Source organism: Chlorocebus sabaeus, chromosome 10 (assembly GCF_047675955.1).
Source record: "Chlorocebus sabaeus isolate Y175 chromosome 10, mChlSab1.0.hap1, whole genome shotgun sequence".
In the NCBI taxonomy this organism is placed as follows: domain Eukaryota; kingdom Metazoa; phylum Chordata; class Mammalia; order Primates; family Cercopithecidae; genus Chlorocebus; species Chlorocebus sabaeus.
Window position 1 is genome coordinate 6,662,201 of NC_132913.1, and position 27,422 is coordinate 6,689,622.

At 39.7% G+C, this 27,422-nt stretch overlaps 1 protein-coding gene across 1 annotated transcript in view; it reads right to left on the reverse strand.

The window, feature by feature from the left end:
* The window catches only part of CNTNAP5 (contactin associated protein family member 5), an 868,401-nt gene that overhangs the window by 112,064 nt on the left and 728,915 nt on the right, over window positions 1–27,422 (reverse strand). Inside the window, exons 18-19 of the mRNA XM_007964645.3 lie at window positions 22,714–22,953; window positions 14,535–14,759 (exon numbers count right to left, since the gene is read on the reverse strand). Of these exons, the coding sequence (XP_007962836.3) occupies window positions 14,535–14,759; window positions 22,714–22,953 (465 nt within the window). The remainder of the gene's footprint in view (window positions 1–14,534; window positions 14,760–22,713; window positions 22,954–27,422) is intronic.

A 27,422-nucleotide genomic window follows, 5' to 3' on the forward strand; every position in this document is an offset into this window, starting at 1 on the left:
CTTCAAAAAAAGAAAAAACAAACAAACAAAAAAACAGAGCTGACACAAAAAAGTCAACATCTAAAGGATAGGCTCAGGACAAGGTATTCACCCAGAAGACTGAGAAGCGGCCAATAGAGCTCCAACGCTCCTGTAAGGGCATGTGTCAATGAAAAGTCTAACCCTGTAAAATATTTGAAGAGATTTATTCCAGGTGAAATATGAGTGATCATAGCTCATGACACAGCCCTCAGGAGACCCTGAGAACATGTGCCCAAGGTGATTGGGGGACAACTTGGTTTTATGCATTTTAGGGAGTTATGAGACATCAATCACATGCATTTAAGATAACCACTCGTTTGGTCCAGAAAGGCAAGACAACTCAAAGATGGGGCTTCCAGGTTATAGGTAGATCTACAATTTTTCAGATTGTTTGAAAGACTTAATATCAAAAGAAAGAATGCCTGAGTTATGATAAGAGGTTGTGGAAACCAAAGTTTTATCATGCAGATGAAGCCTCCAGGTGGCTGGATTTAGAAAGAATAGATTGTAAATATTTCTAATGAGATTTAAGGTCTGTGTTAGTGCCAAATGCTAGTTGGCTTTTCCTGAATTCCAAAAGTGGGGAGTGTATAATGAGGTATGCCCGACCGGCCCTTTCCTGTCATGGCATGAACCAGTCTTTGAAGTTAACTTTGGAGTGCCCTGCCGTAGGGAGGGATTCTACTCAGATGATCAATCGGGGGTGGGGGGGCTTCAAATTTTATTTTTGGTTTACATATGTGTGCTCTAGGTAGCTCAAGAGATTAAGGCCTGAACCAGATCTGGCAATGAGGAGCTTCTTACTAGCCTTAGCATGAACTATTTAAATAAAATGTGCTTAACCATTAAAAAAGGGGTAGAATCATTCTTTTTTAAATATATATATATAAATAATATAAATACATATATAATATGTATAAATATAAATATATGTGTGTATATATGTATATTTTTTTAGATGGAGTTTTGCTCTTGTTGCCAAGGCTGGAGTGCAGTGGCACAATCTCGACTCACTGTAAACTCTGCCTCCCAGGTTCAAGCAATTCTAGTGCCTCAGCCTCCTGAGTAGCTGGGATTACAAGTGCCCCACACCACACCCAGCTAATTTTTTGTAGTTTTAGTAGAGACAGGATTTTCCATATTGGCCAGGCTGGTCTTGAACTTCTGATTTCAGGTGATCCACCCACCTCGGCCTCCCAAAATGATGGGATTACAGGCATAAGCCACCGCGCCCCGCCTGTTTTCAGTTAAATTATTTCATCATGTATTGTTCCATTAATTCCTTCATTCACTTGTTGAAGAACTACATTAACTGAAAACATCAAAAGGGGGCATATGTGCAACTGTCCACATAGTCATCTCATGTGTCTTCAGCCAATATCCTTTAGATATTTATACATATTTATTGGTAGGGGAAAAAAAAACTAATTTTCTTTTAAAAAAACTGTAAACCACTTTCTTTATAATCTAACAATAGATTTATTTGAAGCACTTAATTTTTTATCAACGTAATGCATTTATAAAGTCAAATAGTATAGAAAAACTGAACATAAGAAAGCAGCTGTTGCCCCACCCTCTCGCCTTCCTCTTCACATGCAGTTACTTTTAGTTCTATTACTCTTCTTGCTATTTTAACTGTATTTTACTAAATATGTTGTTATTTCTTGATTTATACATTTTAGATATAATCTTTTGCCCACCCACATTGAAAATGAGGAGCTACCTTTCTGAGACCGAGTCACATAAGAGCTCCTCTCATGCTTTCTGTATACGTCTATCACCATTTTGGTGAGATTGGTTTTCAAAGTCCTTATTGTTTGTCTGATATATGCATGCAAGTGATAAAGCTGGTATTTGTTACTTGCATACTTTTTCTAGGATCCTCCTTCCAAATGCCCTGTTTTCTTGTATCTTATTCTAGACCTATAGACTTGGTTTCCTCAACTTTAAAATTCTTAACCTTCTGGGCCAAATAATTCTTTGTCATGGGGGCTATCCTGGTTTTACAGATGTTTTGCAGCATCCCTGGCTCCTACTCACTGCATACTCGTAGTAGTCCCATCTTGACAATGAAAAACGTCTCTGTATAGTGCTAAATGTCCCCTGGGAGGGCAAAATCATGCCCAGCTGAGAACCACTGACCCAGACTGGTTTTTCTCTGTGACATCTGCATAGCTGCAATCCCGAAATACCTGTCCTGTCCTGTGGTGGCTTCTCTGTTTCCTGGGTCTCGTGTCTTTCTTTTTTATATACTTCTTTAATTGGGTGAACCACATTGTAACAGGCAATCTTCACGATGACATCTAATAATCCCTGCCTCCTGGTATTCACACCCTTGTGTAATTTTCTCCCAGGTTGGGCTAGGCATCCCTTCGCCATTTAAGGTTCTAAAAGACTTTGATTTCTGTTTTAACTGTCCTTCTGCGTCCTCCCTCTATACCCTTGCCCCCTGTCCTCCACTGTTTCTGGGGAAGCCAGATGACATGCTGTTTAAGCAGTTCTATTAAAAAACCAGAATATCAAGCACCTGAAATCTCCTGTCAACAGCCACATGAGGGAGCTTGGAAGCAGATTATCACGCTCTTTGCCCAGGACAACAGTTTGACCTCGGAGACACCAAGAGCTGGAATCATCCAGTTAAACCAGGCTAAGATTCCTGACCTCTCCCAGAACTATATAAGGTGATAAAGGTGTGTTGCATTAAGGTGCTAAGTTTGGTGGTAGTTTTTATGCAATATCAGATAATGAATGCGCATCAAGTATAGTCCCAGGAAATATATTTAGGAAGTCTTCAATAATGACATTACACATGACTGATAATTTGACTAAACATAGAATTCCAGTTTGCAAACCATTTCCGCTTAGAATTGTGATGTTTTCCCCCTATCTGCAAATGTCCAGTGTTTTTCTTGAGGAGTTCCATGTTTGTCTGCCTCCTGATTTGCCTATCTTTAGGAGATTTAGGATGTTGCCTTCGCCTTGGGTATGCCATTTTCTATGCACTGTGCTGGGTAAGAGAACAAACTTTTACATCAGTTTTATTCTATAAAATATTTTCAATATATATTTGCTAACACCTCCTCCACATTTATTCTCTCTTTCTGTAAATGCTATTAGATATTGGACGTTACATTTTGACCCTCTGATTTTCTTCTTTGTTTCTGATTGCCCACTGTTTTGTATTTTTATTCAACTTGCTAGGAGATTTCTCAGGTTTTATCTTCCATCTTTCTAGATTTTTTAACAAATTTCTCTGTCACATTTCCAAAAATTCTTTCTCATTGTTTGCCAGTTTTATTTTAAAGATCATGTTCCCAGCTGGGCACAGTGGCTTGCACCTATATTCCCAGACACGAAGGAAGCTGAGGCAGGAGGATCCCTTGAGTTCAGGAGTTTGAGGCTGCAGTGAGCTATGATTGCACCACCGCACTCCAGCCTGGGCAAGAGAGAGAGACTCTGTTGCTTAAAAAATAAATAAATAAATACCATATTATTGTTTTATGGGTTTACATATTATCCTACCTAGCTAAAGATATTATGTTGTTAATGTTTCTTGTGTCTCTTGCATCACCCCTGTTTCTCCATTGCCTTTGTTTATTTGTGTGCTTTCATTGTCATCTTTCGTCTTGGAGGGCTGGTGAAAGTACTGAATAGCCTTGGTTATTTGTTCAGACTTATGACTGAGGCACTACAAATTGGACTGAAGGTCCCAAGTGCAGAAGCTACGCAGGTCAGCAGACGGGCTTTACTGTCTGGTGATCATATGGGTAAACTATTTTTTTCAATGAGGGGACATTTCTATAATTCTGGTTATCACACGTTTTTCATGGGGCTATTCAGTTCTTCCATGGTCAAGGACTCTTATCTCCTGTATAGAGAAAAAAGAGTCTCACCATAAGAGCTCTGGGAACAGGGCCAAAAAATAAGACTGGGGATCCCATAGCCCAGTGTGCAGACTGGGCTTTATTTCCCTATTTAGCCCAGTATCTTCATCTTGCCCTCAGCTTTGGACAGTCTTTTGTTCAACTTCTGTATGCTACAGAATAAGCCTGGGATGGAAGTGAAAAGGAACTTGCCTATTAGCCTGAGCAGGGAGACTGTTCAGCAAACACTGGGGCAGAGGCAGCCTTCACCGTTCATCTGCTCTCCAATTTCCCACACTGAATTCATGTTTTTCACTCATACTAAATTATCTTCTGTTGTCTTTGTCTTTTCGATTTCCTACTTCTAAAAATTAAAAATTATTTAATTGCTTTGTCTTTTTTTTTTTCTTTAAGACCAAGTCTTGCACTGTCACCCAGGCTGGAGTGCTGTGGTGCAACCTTGGCTCACTGCAATCTCCACCTCCCTGGTTCAAGCGATTACTCTACCTCAGCCTTCTGAGTAGTTGGGACGGCAGGCATGTGCCACCACGCCTGACTAATTCTTGCATTTTTAGTACAGACAGAGTTTCACCATGTTGGCCAGGTTGGTCTCGAACTCCTGACCTTGGCCTCCTGAAGTGCTGAGATTACAAGCATGAGCCACCATGCCCAGCCTGCTTTATGTCATTTGGAAGGAGTTTAAGAAGGGAGAGATAATAAATTTGCACATTCATTCTCCATGTTTAAATGAGAACTTACATTTATTACATGGAATTTTTCTGATCAAAAAATAAAAAATCCTGGGGAGCCCTATTAATACTTTAAAATCACTTGTTCCAAGAAAGTAGCACTCCCCTGTGTGCTATTCCACTACAGCATTTCAGTTGACAGTGGCTGTGGGATTTGGTTGGTGAGTCTCAGAGCTGGGGGCTCTTGCTGCATCCTGAAACTTGTGTTACAGAAATTCACACCAATAAAGGCGTGGTATTTTTTTCGTGACTTGTTAGTACTGTGTGTCTGCTTGTGCATCAAAGTGCAATTTGCTAAATATCAGGAGATATGTGGCAAGTTCCTTCATTGGCACTGTGTTTCTAAATCTTTCAGTGGTGTTTTAGTACTCCTGATGTATTACCCCATTATTTCTGCCTGGCCACTCTCTTGAATGAAGATCTACAAGCAAGGCATCATGGTGGTGGGGTGCACAGGAAGTGAATGTGGCATTCCTAGATGACAATACAACCTAGATGGGGGCTCAAGCAAGCATCCAGAAAAAAATGGCAGCTTCCTTGAGAAGTACACACAGTACCGTGAAAGGTCAGAGAACAGAGTAGAAGAGTTTACAAGTTAAAAAGTAAATATAATGGGCTTTGATTTCCAGCCCTACTGATCCCTTGCTGTGTGTGTCTTCTTGGACAAGTCATTTAACCTTTCTAGGCCAAAATTTCCTTGTCTGTAAAACAGGGAAATACTAGTACTGACTCCATAGTCATTGTGTGAGAATGAGATGAATTAATGTATGCAGACTATGAAAATTATGCCTTGGCACCTACTCAGCACTTGACAGGTATTAGCTGCTAGGAAATATTTTCTAGCTGGAAGATCAAAGACGGTGGCATATGCCTTGTGTTAGGAATTTGAACTGGATTCTTAAGGCTGGAAACTATCCCCCAACCTATCTTTCCATTGCAGCTTTAGAACAGAGCATCCAACTGCCAGAGCCCTCATTTCTTAACATCGAGAGGTCAAGCTACTTATTAAAGTGGAGACATATCTTCAATAACTTTGAATTAGGAGAAATAATGATAATTCAAGGCCTCCTTGCTGGACAAAAGGTAATTAACTGCACAGAGAACCGAATAACCCTGAGCTCGGGCCTTTCATTGAATTTGTTTCACATCTCAAGATGTAAGTATTTACAGGTCAAGTGCTCTAAGAAGAGTAAAAACATGTCTTTTCTCTGAGAAAAGCTTTCTTCACACTGACTCCAACTATTTTCTTAATCCTTAAACCTCTAATTAGAGTTCCAGTCCAAAAGCTAAACATTCAATCTCCCATTTTCTCTATCCCTGGCTTACAAAAAAAAAAAAAAAAAGTAAAATAAAGGTAGTTTAGTAACCAGCCTGTTCTTTGGTCTGTTTTGTAACAACTCTTCTTTGTATTTTTGCCACATCTTTCAAGTGAGTTTCTCCAAGCCCTTTACAGACAGGATCTCATTAATGCCCCACCACACTGCTGCGAGACCCTTGACCAACACAATTATCCCACATTTACAGATGAAGAACCAAGGCACTTTGTGTACTCCTTTTTTCTTTCTACAAACAATGAAGCATCATAAGGGCAAATAATAATTATTCTGATTCTCACAGTACAGCTGTAAGCAACCAGCCTTGCTGAAAAAACAAACAGTTGTTCAATTCTTGGAAAATTTCTGAAGAGTTGTTTAAACTGGGAAAGTACCAAGTGAGAAGACCTAGAGGCCCTGAGAACATAGAGCTACAGAATGCCAGCTCTACAGAGACCCACTCCCCAAGCAACCCTGCCTCCCATACATACATCACAGGTGGCAGGACAGAATCTCAAAGAGAATATGATTAAGAACTCAATTAATGCAATGGATATTCAGGCCTATTTATACTAGAAGACTTTTGAAATGCACCAGGACGAGCTACCCCCTCTCCCCGATACGGCCCCACTGTCATCCTATAATACCTTCTCATGGATTCTACAGGGCATTTCCCCTCTCACTGTATATGTAACTTCTCCTCCTACTAGATTCAAAATACATTACATAAATCCAAGAATAATGAGAGGTGAACTACGTGCTAAGTTACTCTGCCTCACACTGACGTTACGAAGAGGAAATTGTATATTAATCTTAACCCAAAGAATCTTTCTGAAGCCAACTATACCATATTTATTTTTCTACCATGAACACATAGAACAGCATCTAGCACATGGTAGGTATTATAGAATAAATGTTTGTGTCTCCACAAGATTCATATGTTGAAGACTAATTCTAGTGTAGCTGTATTTGGAAAGGAGGCCTCTAAGGAAGTAATTCAGGGTAAATGAGGTCATAAGGGTGGGGCTCTGATCCTACAGGATTAGTGTCTTTATAAGAAGAGACACCAGCAAAGCCCTTCTGTCTCTGCCTCCCTTTCTCTTCATGCACAAGGGAAGACCATGTGAGCACACAGGAAAAGGTGGCCAACACAGAGGCAGGGTTCTCACCAGATGCCAACACTGCCAGTACCTTGAACTTGGACTTCCAGTCTCCAGAACCATTAGAAAACAAATTGTTGTTGCTTATGTAATTCCGTCTGTGGTATTTTGTTTTGGCAGCCCCGGCAAACCGAGACAGTAGGTATTAAACAGATGTTTGTAGAGTTGATTGTATTTTGACAGTTTTGTTGGCTTTATTTCCATACTAGCTCTTTGCTGAGGGTCTTAGAGGACTGACTTGGAAGCTGCTATTGTCTCTATTTTGATTTTCTTTGATGCTGGCACATGCTGCCCAGCTAGCTCCACAGCCAAAGTTGTTGGGGTTGAGGTGGGGAGTTTCCTTGTGTTTGACTATGTTGTCCCAGGTATATTGTGCAAGGACTAGCCCTGCAGTGAGCAGAAATCTTTGTTAGTTAGTTCTACACATAACCGTTTCCTAATTATCATAGCTCTCTCTCTCTACACACACACACACACACACACACACAAACACACACACACACACACATACACATCTCTCTTTATTTTAGCAACATCAGAGAAGTTCCCTGAAGGTCTGTGTCGGGGGGCATTTCAGAAAGTCATTCTTAAAAAGGTTTTGTTTTCATGCTTGTATATATTAAAATCTGTTTCCTATGCCTGGAGATAGCTGGTATTCAAGAGGACACCCTGTACCTTATCTTCCTCCTTCTTCAGGGTAATGTCCCATCCAGGCCCAAGGGTTCTGCCTCTAGGCACTGCACATTTTCATTTCCTCTTTGTATTAAATTTTAACCCCAAATGCCCTAAATCCTAGCCTTCACATTCATGCTCTGATAACCCCAGGATGCAGATCATTCATATTATTACTTATACCAATAAGGAAAAAAGTGTGTTTTATAGTTTACAGTCTGCACAGCATAGTTACTTGCACCATCTCATTTGACCTTTGTCCACTCAGTTGGCTACAACAAAATGTCATAGACTGAGTGAGTGACTCGGACAACACAATTTATTTTCTCAAACTTCTGGAAGCTGGGAAATACAAACACAAGTGCTGGCTGACTCGGTCCCTGTTGAGGGCTCTCCTCCTGGCCTGTAGGTGGCTGCCTTCTCAGTGTCCTCACATGGCATTCAAAGAGAGAGCGGGAGATAGAGTTCTCTAGTGTCTCCTGCTTTAAGGACACTAATCCTGTCAGATTAGGGCTCCAATCTCATAATTTCATTTAGCCTAATTACCCTCTTACTCCAAATACAGCTACACCGAGGGTCAGGGCTTCAACACGTGGATTTTGGGAAGAGGGTGGTTCACAACTCAGTTCATAGCAACCTTCTTGGAACTTAGGAGCATACCACAAAATCAAGCATAAACAACAACAAAGAGAAGAGAAAAAAAGATGACCAGATCCAGTATTACTCAGCATGCCACTGTTTCTCCAGTCAGGCCCAACCTTAGCACCCTAATCTAACCCTGTGGTAATGGAAGTGCGGTCTGTCCTGCCCCTTATCATCTCTTGACCTTCACTAGGAGAAAGTAATGAGGAGGACTCTTTATCGCCCTCTAGAGATCACACTGTGTCATAATCGCATGACAGTGAAATGGATGATGAAAGTACAAGAGATTGTTGGAAAGCCCAGAAACGTAGGCAATGAAATAACTAAAACAAAGTCTGGGAGATAGCAAAAGACTATTGGGAATTTTAAATTCAAACCCAGAAAAGTGTTGCTTGACACAAGCCCAGAGACTGAAGTGGTCAGGGCTTAGTAAGGCTGTCAAAATAATCCTTCCAAGGCTTGCTTTTCCCCTTCTGTTTATCAGGATTCTTGTTGCTCTGAGGAAATCAAGCATATGCTGGTGTTACGGAGGGGCTATCTGGAGGCAGCATTACACTTTGAAGGGCTTCCATAAGATAGCAGTAATGGCAGGGGTGTTCTAAGGTCGACTCAGCCCTGGCTAGCCACTGCAGAGTTTTGTGCTTTGAAAATGCTCCCTCCCTGGCTTCCTTCTTATTCTTACCTCCCTTGGATAGTGTGTTCAAAATATAAAGTGTCGCAGTTCATCATTATTCCCTCCAAGGTGTGTGCAATCACAAATGCAGACAGTGCATCTTATGAATGCATATGCTTAAAAAAAAAAAGATTGATAAAAAGAAATCCTGAAGCAAAGTCAGGCAAACCATTTGGTGCTGGAGGGCAGCTGCACAGCCGCCCCAGCAGGTGACCTGGGAACCGTATTTGGATTGTGTACCCGAAGAATTTCACCATGGATGGATGGCCCTAGAGTTAGTGCATATTCTGAATTTGATGTTGCATTTCTATCAACAAAGAAGATGATGGAAGAATAGAAACAGAAATTGATCGTGACGCATATGTAGATTTCAACTGCAATGTGAATAAAAAGGAGAAAATGAGGAACAATCAAATAAATATCTTTATTTCTGTGAAAAAATATAATGTCTGCTGGAGAATACTAATTTATCTTTCATGACCAACTCAAGCGTCACCCTCTCTAGGAAGCCTTTTCTGACCTTCTCTCCCAGAGATAATTGATCATCTTTAACTCACTCTACCTAGAACAGACTTCTACCTAGCATCTATGACATTAGGTTGTTTTTATTTATGTTTCTGTCCCATAACTAGATTTCTTTCTTTTCTTTTTTTTTTTTTGTTTTGTTTTTGAGATGGAGTCTTGCTCTGTTGCCCAGGCTGGAGTGCAGTGGTGCGATCTCGGCTCACTGCACGCTACGCCTCCCGGGTTCACCCCATTCTCCTGCCTCAGCCTCCTGAGTAGCTGGGACTACAGGCGCCCGCCACCTCGCCTGGCTAGTTTTTTGTATTTTTAGTACAGACGGGGTTTCACTGTGTTAGCCAGGATGGTCTGGACTCCTGACCTCGTGATCTGCCCGCCTGGGCCTCCCAAAGTGCTGGGATTACAGGCGTGAGTCACCGCGCCCGATCAACTAGATTTCTTAAAGCCAGGGAAGGGTCCTTTCTGTCTGTCTTTGTCTCTCCAGTACATGAGCTAGTATGTGCCACTTGGTAGGTGTTCCATGGATATTTTCTGAGTTGCAAATTTGAAAGAAAAATCCCCATCACTGTGGAGAAGGCAAAACCATCACTCAATACAATTCTATGAAGGTCCTGTGTATCTTTAGAATGAGCTCATCTCCCTTTCCTCTCTTCAAGACCCCTTCTCCTCCAACTGTCCAGACTCAGAGAAGTTGTCTGTGGCCAAAGCCCCAGGTTATGGAACTAAAACCACCTTCTCTTTCCTAACAACTCTGACCTCAAAATGTCTCTCTTTCTGCCTCTGCTCTTCCATTACAGAATTTAAAATTATTCCTTTTTATTTAGGAAGAAGTACCTGTTTCCCTTTGAAAACACAGCAGCAGTTTAACCTGAATGAGTCTGTAGTTGGAGAAATTTCAAGAATAATGATAAAGGGCAAAGAAGAATTCCAACCCTGGAAAATCAAACCCCTGCCAGGGAGAGACTTAGAACCATGGCTTTGAATCACATTGACCTTCTTTCCTCTGGCCTGTTCAACTATATTAAATAAATTTGCAAGCTGAGAATTGTGTGCGGTGTTTATGCAACTCATCCACCTTACTCCACCTGCTGACTTCTTAACCCAAGAGTGCTGAAATTAGAGCCATTGTGCAAACCTGGAGGCGGACACTCGATTTTTTTTTGGAGAAAGCAAAATGGGCTCCCTATAAGAGTGGCTCTCTCATCATAATTTCCACCAGATTCCCAGGGCTATCTTCAGTCACAAAGGCTAAGACAACTGGACTAACAGAAGACTCTTAACTCTTCTCAGGGAGGTTTGAATCAATGTTATCATAAAAGCTCTCACAGATAATAAATAACCTTCTCCTGTAAACCCTGTGGTTTTCTGATTTTTTCGCAATCTCTAATCTTTAACTCTCAGTAGTATTTTCGCAGGTATATGTTTTCATGACAGTGTATCAAAATCACATTAAAATATTCCCAGTTCTTTATCATGCAATGCCCACCCCCATGATTCTCTGGTAATTAGGTCAATGGCCTAATAGAACAAACATACTGGGAACAAGCTGTAAGAATATCGATTCTTTATTCCTCAAAGCAACATTTCAAAGTCTGCAAATGAAGCCTTAACAGAAAGAAATATTAATGTAAGACTACACAAGAAGGGAATAAAGAATCACAAAATCTAAGACTTGGGAAGAAATTCAGATGTTATTATTTTTTTCCTGTCGTCCACTCCTGTGATAGTTATTATGGTTTCTCCAACAAATAGTCATGCATTTTCATTTGAGGACCTTCAATGGCAAAGAATTCACTACCACCGAAGGTATTTTATTCTACTGTTATGATCCCTGAATTTCTAGAAGATTCATCTAAAAATTTAGTCAAAATCTCCCTTCTAGTTAGATTGCTTTAGAAATCTGGGTAACACGATTGCCTCCTCTATCTAGATTGCCTTTCAAAAAGTTAAAGGCAGATTTTTTAGTCTGTCATTCCTTATCGCCTTTAGACAGCACTTAGTCCTGCTTTTCTTTGCTTATCTTCACAGTTCCTGATACTGTGCAGCTTGACTAGTAATTACCCAGAGAGTTAATGAAAAAATGAATGATTGAGCACATATCTTAGTTGTATCTCTGCAGTATAAGGAGATGGCAAAAGATGCCCAGGATTCTAAATAGGGCATCTTTCACACAACCTACTGCTGTGGGTTCCCTGGAGCAAGGTGTGGTGGGGGTGTTCTGAGGTGGAGTGGGGAAGGGGGACACTCTATTAATAACAATGTCCTGGACATCTATCTCCCTTCAGTTAACCTGAGCTAACTAAAATATATAAAACCTAAAATATATAAAACCAAGCTGTACCCTGATCACTTTGGGCACACGCTCTCAGGACCTCCTGAGGACTGTGTCACAGACCATGGTCACTCATATTTGGCTCAGGACTCATACCTGAACTTTCACACATGCCCTGAGACCTAAGCTTAAACAATCATACAAACAAGGCACAAGTACCTTCTTGATTCCTGCATGTAGGCAGGATTTTAAAACATGCAGATGCCTATGGGATCAGGCAGCTTTTAATAGAGTAAGACTTCAGGATGTAAGAAGACAGGGGCAGGGAAGAATTCAAGAATGCTTTCTCAGTTAGATTCACATTATTTAAAACATTGTGCATTTTAAAAACACTCTTTGTTTAGCCCTGGTGGTTAAGAATACAGATTATGCCACCAGACTGAAGAAGGGAGGGTGAATCCAGCTCTGCGTCTTACTTGCTGTGAGATTTTGAAGTGCCTCAGTTTCTACAACAATAAATCAATCAAACAGGGTTGTGATGAGAAGTAAATGTTATGTGGATTAATTAAAATAGTGCTCAGTACAGAGTTATATGTATGTGTGCAATTTGATATAATTATATTCATTATACACTGTCTGTCTTCATGGCAGCTGTATGTCCCTAGGCATGGCCTGACAGGTACAATTGTGCCTATGGAACTATACCCAAAAGATGCTTTGGAAAAAATCTTGCATTGGTTGTAAGCAACCATCTTACTATGGTCCAATGGTATCATTAGAAGATGATATTATTTAGAATGAAGGCTGCTGGCTAACTATTGGGAATCCTGGATTCTGGTCCACACTGTGCCATAGATTACCTCATTGGCACGTCCACCTGCTGAACTTCTCCATGCCTCAGTGTCCTCCATCAGCTTATCATCCTCACAAAGCCCTGTTGGGCAGAGTCTAAGACCTGCTGTGTTGATAGAATGGTCCTAATCATAATCACATAAAGGGCTATTGATAAACAGATCTAATTACCCAGTGTTTACGCATCTCTCTTGTGGGTTCTTGAATTCCAGATGGGCTTGGAATGAGCCATTGTCATCCTAGTCTCTATTTCTCCGCATTTCCCTTCCCTTCTATTTTTCTCTTAGAAAGGACACCTGTTACATCATGTGGTCCATTGTCATTATTATTTCACTTCAGGCCTGATTCAGCATCGGATCATTTCTTTATGCCCACACATTATTCATGGCTTTTGATGTTGTAAATAGCTGGAAAGCAAGATGAATCAAAGCGGAATAAACCCAAGAAAAAATAAAGCAAGATAATCATTGAGAGTTTTCTCCTAAGGCCTGGAGAGGACTCTGTGTACGGGACACACTCCGGGCTTCCTTTCTGCTAAGTCCCACCACTGTCCGTGCAGAAACTCAGTGGCACGGCTTGGGCAGACTCTGCCAAGCCCCAGCCCCATCTCATGACAACAGCAGATGACAAGGGGAAGGAAGTTGTATTCCTGATCACAGTACAGTGTTCTTTGAGATCATACTATTGTATGTTCTACCCCATCAGGTTTTCATCTAATAGTATTCCTGCCATGACTGTATCGAGAATAGTCATCCTTGCAGAGTGGAATTAAGCGGGATCAGAAGAAAATCTTAACTCGTAGTCGCCATCCTAACTGCTGTCGTTCACCATTCCTTGCATGAAGTGTATTCCATCTTGCTTATCACTCTCAACTTCTCATCTTTCATTTTGTCCAAATTCTTTTCAAAATCTGATTCTCACCTACTACTTAATAATGGGTAATTTAGGCACTAGAACTTATTAGATACCATGCAAATTGAAAAAATGATCTCTTCCTCAGATATTATGATATTGAGCTTATCACTAGTTTTGAAGCTTAAATAATAAATAAAAAATTTTAAAAATTAATCGTTTATTTAGCATTAGGAAAAAAATGCCTTGTATTTTTGTGAATTTTGTATCAAGTTGGAGTAATTATTAAAAAGGAAGGAAGTGATAACATTTTGATTTATAAAACAATAGTATTATAGTTTTTTCAAATAAAATGCCCTAAATCTTTGTGTTTCAAAACAACAAATGCCACAGTTTGTCATTATCTTAAAAAAAAAAAAAAAAGGCTGAAAAAAAGAAATCTGATTCTCAGAAGCAAGCCAGCTATTCCCCAAGGTTATGACTTATATACTAACTACTTCTCTGTAAGACCTGGACAATCGCCTTCTATTAATACAGCCTGCAACTATGCTCGTTGTTTTTACAGTCCTCAGTAAAAACGACTGCAGCATAGATGACAAAGTATATGTGGCAAGTGTCCTTCTGAAATTCAGATATGCTTATGATCTTCTCCTTTGCACTTAATGGATTCCAGCACAGAATAAATAATAAAGAATTACTGCGATCCAGTTGAGGCGAATTAAAGTCAATGCATTTGAGACTTCAGCAGTGAATTGACACTGGCCCTGAATACCAATTGCAACTCATGAAGGTAAAGTATAATCAAGGATTTGGCTGGAAGTCTGGAAATAAGCTTCCCAGGTGGGACCAACTTGAGGTTGAAATTATGCAGCGTTCTGGAGGGCACACACCGTCCCCCCAGCCTAGGCTGAGACTCCGCTGAGCATCATGCCATCACACTCACCATTCTTGCAGAGCAGAACAGCCAGGAAGTCCTGAGAAGAAGAATTGATAAAGAGCAAAAGACTGGGTGTCTGGGCTGTCACAAAGCTAAATGCGATGTTTTCCTTGGATGGAGCTGAATCTGTGTAAATAGCTGAGGATGACAGGCTTATATTCTTGGTCACAGGATAGGGTTCTTGAAACATGTAAGTAACCGACGTGCCAGCCTCAAAAACAGCAGAAACCTCTGCAAAATATAAGAGGGAAGAGCACACATTGAAATATTTAGGTCCATTGCTCATGCTAGCCATAACTGCTTTCTCTTGTTTCCTATGCACTGGGCACTGTGTGAGGAGTATTACGTGCATCAGACAATGTGTTCCCCACAATAATTTTGAAGTGGCAGAAGTCACTATCCTTATTTACAAATGAAAAACTTAACGCTCTCATAGGTAACAAACCTTGAACAGGGTTGCAGAACCAGAAAAGAAAGCTCAGGTGTGCCTCCTGTGGTTTAATTCCAGCTCTACATACATCCGCAAAATAATGACCACGTGCCAGGCTAATTTCCTGAGAAGCAAAGGTAACATGTCCCTGCCTCCAGCATAGTGCATGGAGAAATATACTGGCACCATCTTACTCCCAAAACTGAGAACTTGACAGTTTTAGTTTGTGTTCTTCTTCTGGTATCTCAGGGCCATTGTGGATGGTCTCTAAATACAGAGCAAGACATTCGGGTGAATAGCAGTAATTCTCTATGGTGTTGGGTAAAGCGTGAAGAAGAATGAAAACAGCAAAGAATAAATTTATGGAAAAAGTAGAAAAGGCATAGGTATCCAACTCTTAAACTCACTTTTTTAGATGTGTACGCATTGGTACTCAGTTCCAAAATATAGCCAAGACTTGGGTAAATAGGCTTTCCTATGGAAAACAATCCCTCTAGCATAACACACTGAATGGAGATCTGCCACCACCAGGAAGAAATATTAGATCTAGAAACTGATAAAATTCATTTAGCGGGATCCGAAAATCACCCAACCTCCTTGAAGAATGCTCTGGCACACCAACTGTTACCATGTTAGTGTAGTGGAACTAGCACTGAGCGAGTCAGCACTGGATCTGGAGTCTCACTTGATTTCATCCCGACCATGTGGTCCCAGGCAAGATAATGAACTCTATGGAGAATGTTTTCTTATCTGATGAATGGGAATCATAACACCTACCTCATCAGTATTTCTCTGATGTATGTGAGCTGATATATGTAAAGCACTTAAGAGAGTTGCCCAGTACAGTTTGAATTTATGGAGTGTTAGAAGAGAATTTAACCTGAAGCCACCCCAAAAGACTTTATACAATATATTCATTTATTAACTGCTCATCTATCCAAATGCTGAGATGCTCTCCTTAGATCAAGGCAGCTCTTGAGTTCACTTTACATTTTATCTCTATACAGTAACAGAGTGTGTGGGGAAGGCTCTTTCACAGGGCAGCACACCTTAGATCAGGCAGCAAACCTCTGCCATAAAAACTGCACAGTAAACATGAACTCATATTGGCATGATTAATTTCCTTTTGTCCTAAATGGCATATGGAATGTTCTGAATTCCCCATGAAAGTCTCTGATTGAGTTGGTGGCACCTGGAATATAATGATACCTGGCTTTTGCTTCCTAATTCTATTGCAAATGTGTTCCACCTTGTGAAAATTCTATAACAGTCTGTTACAGTGCCAAAAAATTAAAGTTGCATATTTATGCATATTGCCTAGCAGATTGGGAATACTAGTTCGTTTATACTAAAGGTTCAGTAAAAGCATTTTGCATTTATCATACAGGTTACAACCTTGGTACTCCTGAGTATAAAAATATGCAGCAGACATCTGTGACAGTGAGAATTCTGGTTATCATCAGCTTGATTCAAGAATTTTCCTTGAGTAAATTTTCTCAGGGATATTTGGTCTGCATTTTGAGCTACGGCCTCTTAGTTAACAAAATAAAGGACTCTTATTTGATATTTGTGTGTCTGCTTAAACAGAAGTAAAATTCAGAGCATTCTGTTAAGAATAACATAAATATAGATATAGGCATATACAGGATATTACTTTTTTCTTTATACTTAAGACAATAAATTAAAAATGAAAAGCATTTTGTAATTAGGGATGTCAGACCAATTTCTGTTGTCACTCTTCCTCCAGCTCCAGTTCTAATTATTTTTAATGTTTAAATATTGTCTGTTTTATCATAAAGCTAAATTCAGCAATACACCTGGACTCTATTATTCTTTCAGTTTCTTATACTTTATAATCTAAGAGTATAAGCTTTTGAACAGATGAATTGAGTTAGCTGAACATTTAAAACCACTGGCCAAAAAGGATAAAGACACTTAACTTGAAAGTGATTTCAAATGACCATGATGCTTCTCCAAGGCCACAGAGCCACTATCAACACCACCCCTTGAGCACCCACTTGGTGGAAGAACCTATGCTAACTAGGTTCTGAGATGGTAAGACACACATTTTAAAAAAACTAACATCTGGGGAGGGTGTGGTGGCTCATGCCTGTAATCCCAGCACATTGGGAGGCCATGGTTGGATCACCTGAGGTCAGGAGTTCGAGGCCAGCATGACCAACATGGCAAAACCCCGTCTCTACTAAAAATACAAAAATTAGCTGGGTGTGGTGGCAGGCTCTTGTAATCCCAGCTACTGGGGAGGCCAAGACAGGAGAATCGCTTGAACCCAAGAGGCGGAGATTGCAGTGAGCTGAGATTGCGCCACTGCACTCCAGCCTGGGTGACAGAGAGAGACTCTATCAAACAAAACAAACCAAAACAACAAACCAAACCAAAACAAAACAAAACAAAAATACCAGTGGACCAATGGAAATTAACCTTGTGCTTGATGCATTAGTGACAGAGACAATGTTTTCCAGAACTGGATGTCTCTGAGAGAAGAGCCTCCTGAGACCTGCAAGGGGATCTCCATATCGACAGGGCATTGATGGGTGACATGAACTAGGAGGAGCTGGAAATGGGATGGTACTGGAGAGTGCGTCTCTGAGCTTCCATGGAGCCTGTAGACTTGGAGATAGAACCTGAATCTACCCATGTCCTGCAATCACAGAATCCCACTCGACCTCAGGTTACTCAAATATAAATCAGGATGAATTAAGTCTTGGGGTGGGTGAAAGGATTGGAAGAAAGTACGTAAAAGCACAGCACATAGTAGGAACTCAATGAACAGTAGCTGGTTTTAATAATAGTAGTATAATTAGATTTGGAATTAGAACAAACAGAAAGACCAGTCCTGGCTAATGAATAGTCTAGAAATTACCCAGAAATCATCCAAGCTGTAATTATTTTAGATAAAATCAAACAAACTAAACAAAAATAAAACAATTGGAAATCTGAACACTGAGAAATTATTTCAAAAATTATTATAATTTTCTTATGATAATGATCCTGTGGCTATGTGTTTATCATGAGTGCTTATCTTTTCGCAATACATGATGTAATATTTATAGATGAAATAGTATTATATCTGGGATTTGCTTCAAAATAATAAATGGGGAGGATAGGTGAGTGTATCGATGAAATAAAAATGATCATGTGTTTGTAACTGTTGAAGTTAGATAAACAGTGAATGGGAGTTTTTAAATTCTTCCCTGTCCTACAGCATATGTTTGCCATTTTTCCATAATAAAAAGTAAATAAATGGTCTAAGTTGAAAGGAATATAAGTATTAAATGATTTCTGGACAGATTTTTGGCAATATGTAAAGAGTACCCAAATGTACATACTTTTATTTTTTCACTGAAATTCTGTTATTAAGAAAATAATCAATATATGTGTTTATCATAGCATTATTTACATACAAAATTTTAGATAATGAAACATTTCAATCAATAAGAAGAGCCAGTATTTAGTGAGACTTTACATGCCGTGGGCATGTGCTTTGTGGAGTGCTCATCGAATGTTAAACACGACTCCCTGTGAAAGAGTTCTGCACTTTCCACAACTCATAGATGAGGAAACCAAGGAATCTTGACGTTAAAGTACACAACCAGTGTCACACAACGTGGACTGTAGACGAACCAGAACCTGAACTTGGGCAGGGGTGGTGCCAGAGCTCCATGATTTCTCTGTGAGTGGTAATGCTCTGGTAAAAGGATGGATAAGAAAAGGCAGTAACACCAGATGGAACATATTGCAGTCATTAAGATGAATGTTTGCAAATACTGATGACTTACTTAGAAATGCTTTTGAAAGGAAATACAGAAAATCCAGAATATAAAATGTAATGGACAAAATTATCTTAGTTATATTAAGTGCAAGGGGAAAAAAACTAGAAGGAAGTATAAGTTCCCTATTAATGATTAGTTCTGAGTATTAGATTGGGTTTTAACTTTTCTAGATTTCTAAATAAATTTTCAAACAAATTTTATAAATAATTATCTTACGTTTTAATTAGGAAGAAAAACATTTAAATTAAAACACTATGACAGTCATATCCAGGTTCTTTATTAATGGTGTATGTGTAGGGGGGATAAGAGAGCTAACGACAAACACATATCAACAAATGGTGCTGAGACAAGGATATATCCAAATGCAAAAGATTAAAGCTGGACCCTCTACCTCACAACAAATAACGAAAATTCACTCATAATGCATCAAAGACCTAACTGTGAGAGGTAAAACTATAAAACTCTTAGGAGAAACCATAGGTATAAATCTTCATGATCTTGGATTAAGTAAGGGATCCTTAGCTATAATCCTAAATATATAAGCAAAAAAGATAGGAGACTAGGGAAAATGAATTTGATCAGAATTTAAAACCTTAGTGTTTCAAAAGACACTATGAAGAAGACAAAATACAACCCATAGAACTGGAGAAAACATTTGCAAATTATATATCTCATAAGGGAATTATATTCCAAACATACAACAAATTACTACAACTGACTAGTAAAAAGAAGAAAAAATTTAAAATCTACAAAAGATGTTAGACATTTCTCCAAAAAATTTATGTATACAAATGGACAATAAGCACAGAAAAAGATATCCAATATCATTAGTCATTAAGGAATGCAAGTCAAAACCACAATGCAATAGCATTTCATATTCATTAGGATGTCTATTATCAAAAAGTCAGACAGTAAAAAGTGTTGGCAAGAAGGTGAAGGAATTGGAGCCCTCATTCACTGCCAGTGAGAATGCAAAATGGAGCAGCCGCTCTGAAAAAGTTTGGCAGTTCCTCAAAAAGATTAAACCTATAGTTACCGTATGACACAACAATCTCACTTCTAGGTATATATCCAAGATGATAGACAATATCTGTCTGCACAAAAATGTGTACATATTTATAGCAGTGTTATGTATAATAGCCAAATAAATGAAACGATCCCAACATTCATTAACTGATCATAGATGAATGGATAAACAAACTGTGGTGCTTTCACACTATGGAACACTCTTTGGCAATTAAAAATGAATAAAGTAATGATGAATGTTATAACATGGATGAACTGGGAGAATAGTATGTGAAGTAAAAGAAATCAGACACAAAAAGATCACATACTATATGGTTCTATTTATATGAAAGGCTCAGGATGGGCAAATCTACAGGAAAAGAAAGTAGATTAGTAGTTTTCAGGGATGCGGGAAGAGGTAACTGGGGAGTGACTGCTAATGACATGGAATTTCTTTTTGAGATGATGAAAATATTCTGAAACTGATGGTGGTGATGGTTATACAACTGTGTGACTATCCTAAGCACTGAATTATACACCTTAAAAGGGTGGGTTTTATGATATATAAATTACATCTCAATAATAGAAAGAGAGAGAAAAAAATACACAAAACAAAAGCTGCATATTTGAAGCGATGGAATCCTATTACCATGTTCACATATAGAATGAAATTAGGGTCACAAAGAGAAAAAATGAACCGAAGACAAGCTAGATGGACCTCCTGACATTTAGCAAGTTAGTACACCTTTATGAACCCCTAATAAGTCTAATTTAGATTTTAATAACTGCTCTATTTGTTTGGATGAGGAATATATGTTGCAGTTAATTACTAGTTTTTTTATGATGATTACCTCTTCGTATCATTATGAGAAACCAAAAAATGGCCAATGAAACATAGTTCTGACCTAGGAATTGATCATGAAAAAAAATCCCCAATTCTATCCAAGATATATTCAGTATTTACACACCATCTCCTTGAAATATACAGTGCCATAGTAAGTAGCATGGAAGGCTGCACCAATCACCCAACAGACCACCCCTCTGTTCAGAACCATCTTGTAGCCTCCGGCTCCCCATTTCAGTTCCGGCCGCATTTCCCAGAGGCAGTTGGCAGAGCTCAAAGATGTGACCAAAAAGGCCATCTTACATACGTTGTGAGGACTAAATATAGAGGGGATCATTTTCTTAGAAATATCAGAAAGAACAAACAGTTTGGAAATAGTACACTACAATGCACATGAAAAGGCTAGGCACACATTTGCCTGTGTAACTTGCAGATCATAATTAAAAGTGGGAGGGAGCACAGAGATGTCGCAGCATATGCAGGGAAAAGATCCAGGGCCGAGGACAGAAGAAAATTAATAGGAATGGTTTTGTAGAAGGGAGACAACAACCACAAAAGAGAAATTAGGCACATTTAGAACAATACGATCCAAAAGATCTTTGAATAATGTCCCCAGAGAAATGCAGAGAGGTCTCCTGTTCATGTTCTTTCAAACAAAAGTCTTGGGTAGAGATGCTGAGAAGAACGCTTGTGCGTTTCAGTGCCTGGGTCTCATGGTATTTATTGTTTGTGGTCCTCCTAGCATGTGGGATGGCTTTAAGAGGAGCAGTCATACTTCTCAGGGGAAGTTGTTCGGACACCTCCCCCATTGTGAATACCTAACAGCACTTCACTTGTTTAGTTCATAATATGAGCCCCTGGAATGGAACCTGTTTTATTTTAAGTTTCCATGCAGTTAGCCCTAAAATTTTTACCATTAATTTTCTTCCAAGAAGCATAACATGCTCTTTGGCAACAATAAGTAAGTAATTCAAACTAATTGAAGAGAAGGCCCCTGTATGAACGGAGGGCTTAAACTATAGTATCCTTCAAAGAAAAACAGTGAGTGCTTTTTTTCCCTTTTGTTTCTAAGTTCCAACAGTAGTAAGCTGGACTAAAACCATTGTTTTGTAAAGGTGCTTCGAAGATGTGCTTTAATGAATTGAGAAAATTTATAATTGCTATGATTGTTTGTTTGTAAATGGTGCCTCAAAGTGGTTCAACCATTTTATTTGAATAATTTAAATGCTGCTCTTCAAATATTGTTTACATTGTTTACTAAACAAACATTTTTCCATCAATTAAATAAACTTGTAAATATTGCAAAAATTGGGAGTACACCAAATATTTCTTATGTTTGAAAAATACTACGTATTCATACTGAATATTGAGATTTTCTAGTTTCTTGAGGTATCTTGAATTTATCTAGAGAATTTACACAGTGATCCTCATTCCTTGTCCAAGCTGTATGTCCATGATTATTAATTTGTGTCAATGTAATGAATTCATGAGATTGTGAAGGGGTATACAAAAAGCCCTGGAGCAGAAACTTTGACTTTCATGTGTGTTTCAGTGCCAGCCCACCAATGAACTGAATATGAGCCTTCAGACAGGGCTTTTAAAGCCTCAGACATTCGCTCAAGTCACCTGCAGAAGAGAGAGATTTCACCAAATACATGGTGCTGTGTTTACTAATTTACTGATACTCTCTTTGTTGTAAAAATAATTTAAGACGGCTTAAGTATCTCTAAGGCTCCCCCAGGGCTAGATTCTACAATCCTTTGATTACATTTGCAGACAGAGGGATTGGAAGTGGACATATTAATGTGTTGACTAACAATCTAGCTAACAACAGAAATGTGAGTCCACCTCTTTCCCTGCTCAATTGGCTTTTTGGCCACGGGCAGGGTGTTTTCCTGTAGTTATCCATCCAGTTCAGTTGCATTGCCAGTGAACACACGCAATATCAACAAGTATACGCAATTACATTGAGGAACTATGCAGACTCTCTAAACAGAGGGAGAGTAGGTGATAAAGACTGTCTCAGAGTGTGAGTATCACATGGCCTGATCATAGCACGAGCACGTAGGTGATATAGCACGGCACTCAGGAGAAAGGGAGCGCCTAAGGTACCTTTTTTGCAGAAGGGCCCTTCATAAGGTGAGTTGGTGCAATCGCATAGGTAGCCATTGTGCTTCTCCACACACTTGCCCCCGTTGTGGCAGATGCTGCCGTAGCTGCTGCAGTGACCCGGGCAGCCTGGCCTGACTCCAGATGTGACCTTTGCCCTCTCTTCCAGGTCCAGTTTCTGTCCATTCAAGTGTAAGGAGCGAATGCATCCTAGGAAGCCTTTCTGTCTGGATGACGTTCCCCCTAAGAGGTTAAATAAAAGGAAACAAATGTAAGGTATTATAGGGCTCAATACATTTAGGTTTAATGTTGGCATGGGTAAGAGTTAAGTAGTCCTCTGTTGTCATGCAGGGCTAAATTAATTTTTTATTAAAGTTTCCAGTGAGAGTTGCAATTCCAAAGAGCCTCAAAAAAAAAAAAAAAAAAAAAAAAAATGCATGTCCTAGAAACATGGGTGGAGCTACAGGCCACTATCTTTAGCAAACTAAGGCAGGAACAGAAAACCAAATACCCCATAGTCTCATTTACAAGTGGGAGGTAAATGATGAGAATACTTGGACACAGAGGGGAGCAACAGACACTGGGTCCTACTTGAGGGTGTCGGGTGGGAGGAGGGAGAAACTCAGAGAAACATAACTCTTGGGTACTAAGTTAGTACCTGGGTGACAAAATAATCTATACAACAAATCCCCATTACACAAGTTTACCTATATCATAAACCTGCAAATCTACCCCTGAACCGAAAATAAAAGTTAAGAAAAAAATACACATCCTTCTAGGCTGGGAACCCCCTCCCTCAGGCTCTTGCCGTATACACACAAAAAAAGTGAAAGATTATAGTTCCTGCATTTTACAGGTTTAAGAGTAAAACTTCAGATGGCCATGTTTCTTGTGAAAAAAAAAAAGTTCTTACACAGTCTACAGCACAGTTTCATCTGAAGTGGAAGGCACAGAGTGGGACTGTCCTTTCTGGCAAAGTTAGACAGAAGCTGTTAAGTACACCAACTGAGAAAACTTCAGTAGGCTTCCTAATGCTTATGCAGTGCAGTGCAGTGGAGTGGAAGGTGGGTAGACCAGAGCCAGAGAGACATGGAGTCAAAGTCATGTCACTTGCTGATTAGCCATATTGACATTGGAATTACCTAAGTCTCAGCTACTTGATCTATAAAATAAAAATCAATCTATTGTGTGGGTGTATGGTGAGGCTTCATTAAGATCATAGAATAGGCCAGGCGCAGTGGCGCATGACTGTAATCCCAGCATTTTGGGAGGCCAAGACAGGCTGATCATCCGAGGTCAGGAGTTCAAGACCTGCCTGGCCAACATGGTGAAACCCCATTTCTACTAAAAATACAAAAGTTAGCCAGGCATGGTGGCAGGCGCCTGTAATTCCAGCTACTTGGGAGGCTGAGGCAGGAGAATCATTTGAACCCAGGAGGCTGAGGCAGAGGAATAGCTTGAACCAGGGAGGCTGAGGCTGCAGTGAGCCGAGATCACACCATTGCACTCCAGCCTGGGCCACAAGGTGAGAGTCTGTCGAAAGGAAAGAAAGAAAGAAAGAAAAGAAAGAAAAGAAAGAAAGAAAGACAGAGAGACAGAAAGACAGAAGGAAAGAGGGAAAGAGGGAAAGAAAGAAAGAAAGAAAGAAAGAAAGAAAGAAAGAAAGAAAGAAAGAAAGAAAGAAAGAAAGAAAGAAAGAAAGAAAGAAAGAGGGAAAGAGGGAAAGAGGGAAAGAGGGAAAGAAGGAAAGAAGGAAAGAAAGGAAGAAAGGAAGGAAGGAAGAGAGAAAGAGAGAAAGAGAGAAAGAAAATAACATAGAGTACAATACTGTTGAATCACTGCTGCTCTCTTATGCCTTCTCTTGCACCTTTACAATGGCTAGAACCAGGTCCTTAATATATATGTGCTGGTTAATCCTTGAGCTTTTTCTTACATTATGATTTAGAAGACAGATTTCTTTTTGCAAGCCTACACAATAGGCTTGTAACTTTCTGCTGAGGATATATCTTGTAGGTTTCAGAGAGATTTTATGTTTCTTGAAAATTATTCAAGAATCAGGCAGATTTAATATTTCAGAGTGTTTTGTTCCCATCAGAAATCCAGTATTCCACCAGCCTACCCCTCTGATATCAAAAAAATGTGTGTTGAGAGACAAGCCAGGAAACTAAGCTAAGTCCCATTAGAAGGTATTTATTTGGTGCTGAAACTCGTGGGAGAACCCAGGGGAGGCAGAGGTACAGCCTGGCCTTAAAGAACACAACTTTTATTTCAAATCCTCAGACTCAAGTCTACACATATGGATGAGTAAAAGCCACACACAGGTCTCTGAGGTCTGCCAGATGTACTAATGGAGAGGAGGAGAAGGTGGAACGGAAAATACCAAGGTCAGGACCAACTTGTCATTCATTTTCTGTACCCTTAGGATCTCTCATCTGAGCCTCATTCTAGAAATTATTCTACAACTTTATTAAATCTTTGGGCAAATGACCAGAGACAAATGTGTTCTTATCAAAGCAGATCAGATGAGAAATTGAAATGCATAATCTTAGACAGGGAATAGAGATGTTAAGTGAGAAACAAAGCTGTACGTTAAAGGAATGAATAGATAATTCAAAGAATTCCTGGCATTAGTCAGACTGGCCCAGTGGTGGGTCAATGGCTTTGAGGAAAGCAAGGAAATGATTAGAAACGGGGAGGACGTGAGGGGGACATGGGGCAGGGGAGAGTGGGGAGAGAAGGGTTGTTTCTCCTAAATCCCACCAGGTCAGCAGACTCATAAATACACGTATGAATTCACTTGTTCCGTCCAAAGACATTTATCCTAAGGGATAAATCTCGTCTTGCATTCTGAAGTAATGATTCATAGAATACAATATGTGTTCAGTCATTATATTTTCAGTTCCCACAAGTGATACCCAAGCAGGCCAGGAGGCCAAACCCAAATTGCATTCTCCTGTCTGTCTCAATTTTGGTAAGTAAATCTCTTTAACCACAAGATAAATCAATTATAAGCACAAGCAGATCATAGAGGAAGGTTCATTATTTCTTTCCTAGAGAGTGTGTAGAATAAAGAGGAGAGGATTGATGTAGTCAAATGTTTCGTTTGGTTTTGTTTTTCTCATTTTGTAGTCACTCCCCATAGTGGATTTGAATAACTCTTCATATATCTTGTTAGTGTCATTTTTCTTTTAGCAGAAGTGAAGAATGAAAGATCTATTGCACATTTTCTTGCGTGTGACTTAGTCAACAAGTTTATTAATGGAGAAGAAGATGACTGGGGTGGGTGGTTTCTTGGGCAAAAATGCACTCCTTAAGGTTTGAGACTTATAGAGTCTGGTGATAGTGACACAAAACGGGGGAATTATTTCAATTACAGATGCTGACGAAACATAATGACACAGTGAGTTATGAACTCAATTGCACAGTGAACTAAATTTCCATTTTTAACTGGTTGTTTTAGCCTTTACAAAGGATAAAACTAGGAGTAAGTTTGCTTTTCCTTTTTTTCTTTTTCTTTTCTTTTCTTTTTTTTTGAGATGGAGTCTCACTCTGTTGCCCAGGCTGGAGTGCAGTGGCCGGATATGGCTCACTGCAAACTCCGCCTCCTCGGTTCACGCCATTCTCCTGCCTCAGCCTCCCGAGTAGCTGGGACTACAGGCGCCGCCACCTGGCCTGGTTAATGTTTTGTATTTTTAGTAGAGACAGGGCTTCACCGTGCTTTTTCTTTATAAAGAGAATAATTTTTTTAAAGCGGCCCTTCTTACCTACTCTGGGTAGAGAGTTACTGGAGGCGTGAATCTTCTGTAAAACTTATTGTACAGAAACAGAAAGGCAACGGTAATCTTCCCTCATCCCCCTCGCTCACCGTCTTCCTCCTCTACCCCAGACCTACGGATTTTCTCTCTCTCTCCCAGAAATCTCTATTTCTGAATCCATTTGCTTCTCTCTCTCCTTTTTCTCTTTCCTTCTTCCTTCCTTTCTCTCTTTCTTTTCTTGTCTTCTTCCTGCAAAAACATGCTACCTTCAGCCCCTGCTCTTCCTTTCTATTCGCCGTTTTGTGGCCAGAATTAATGCAAATTTGAAAATGTGATTCTGCTGTACGTGGTTGATACCCTTCGGAAACTAGTCATTGTCCGAGGGATCAAGCTGAAATTCCTGATCACAACTGACACAGCAAGGGAGATCTGGCCTCCCCTTACCTCACCAGCTTCTTTCTCCCACACTTCCTGCACTGACATCAGTGCACCAAGCATTTTGAACCACTTGTGGTTCTCATGCCACATGACCTGTCTAGACTTTGGACCTCTTCACATATGTCCTATTTCCTAGTATATTATCCATCCCCCTGCACTCCACTGCTTGTCCTACACTATCCCTGCAGTCGCAGACACGCGCACCTGAACTCATATAAATGTATTAGTCATTTGTCTTTCTACCCATCAAGCATTTGCTTATTTTAATTATTTGTCAATTTTTTAAGAAACACAAAAAAATACTTTTAAAAATTCTAGTTAGTTTCTCATTGAAAAACCAGAACATCTCTTAACAATGACCCTGCTTTCTTGCATGGCAGTTCTCAGCTGCACTGGGGTCAGCTCCTTTAAGATAGGGCATGCACTCTCCGCTTGACCACAGAGCCCACCAGGAGACTTCATTCATTCATGTTGCCTTCCTGGCCACTGCAAGTATTTAATTTTTCTCATTGTTCTAGT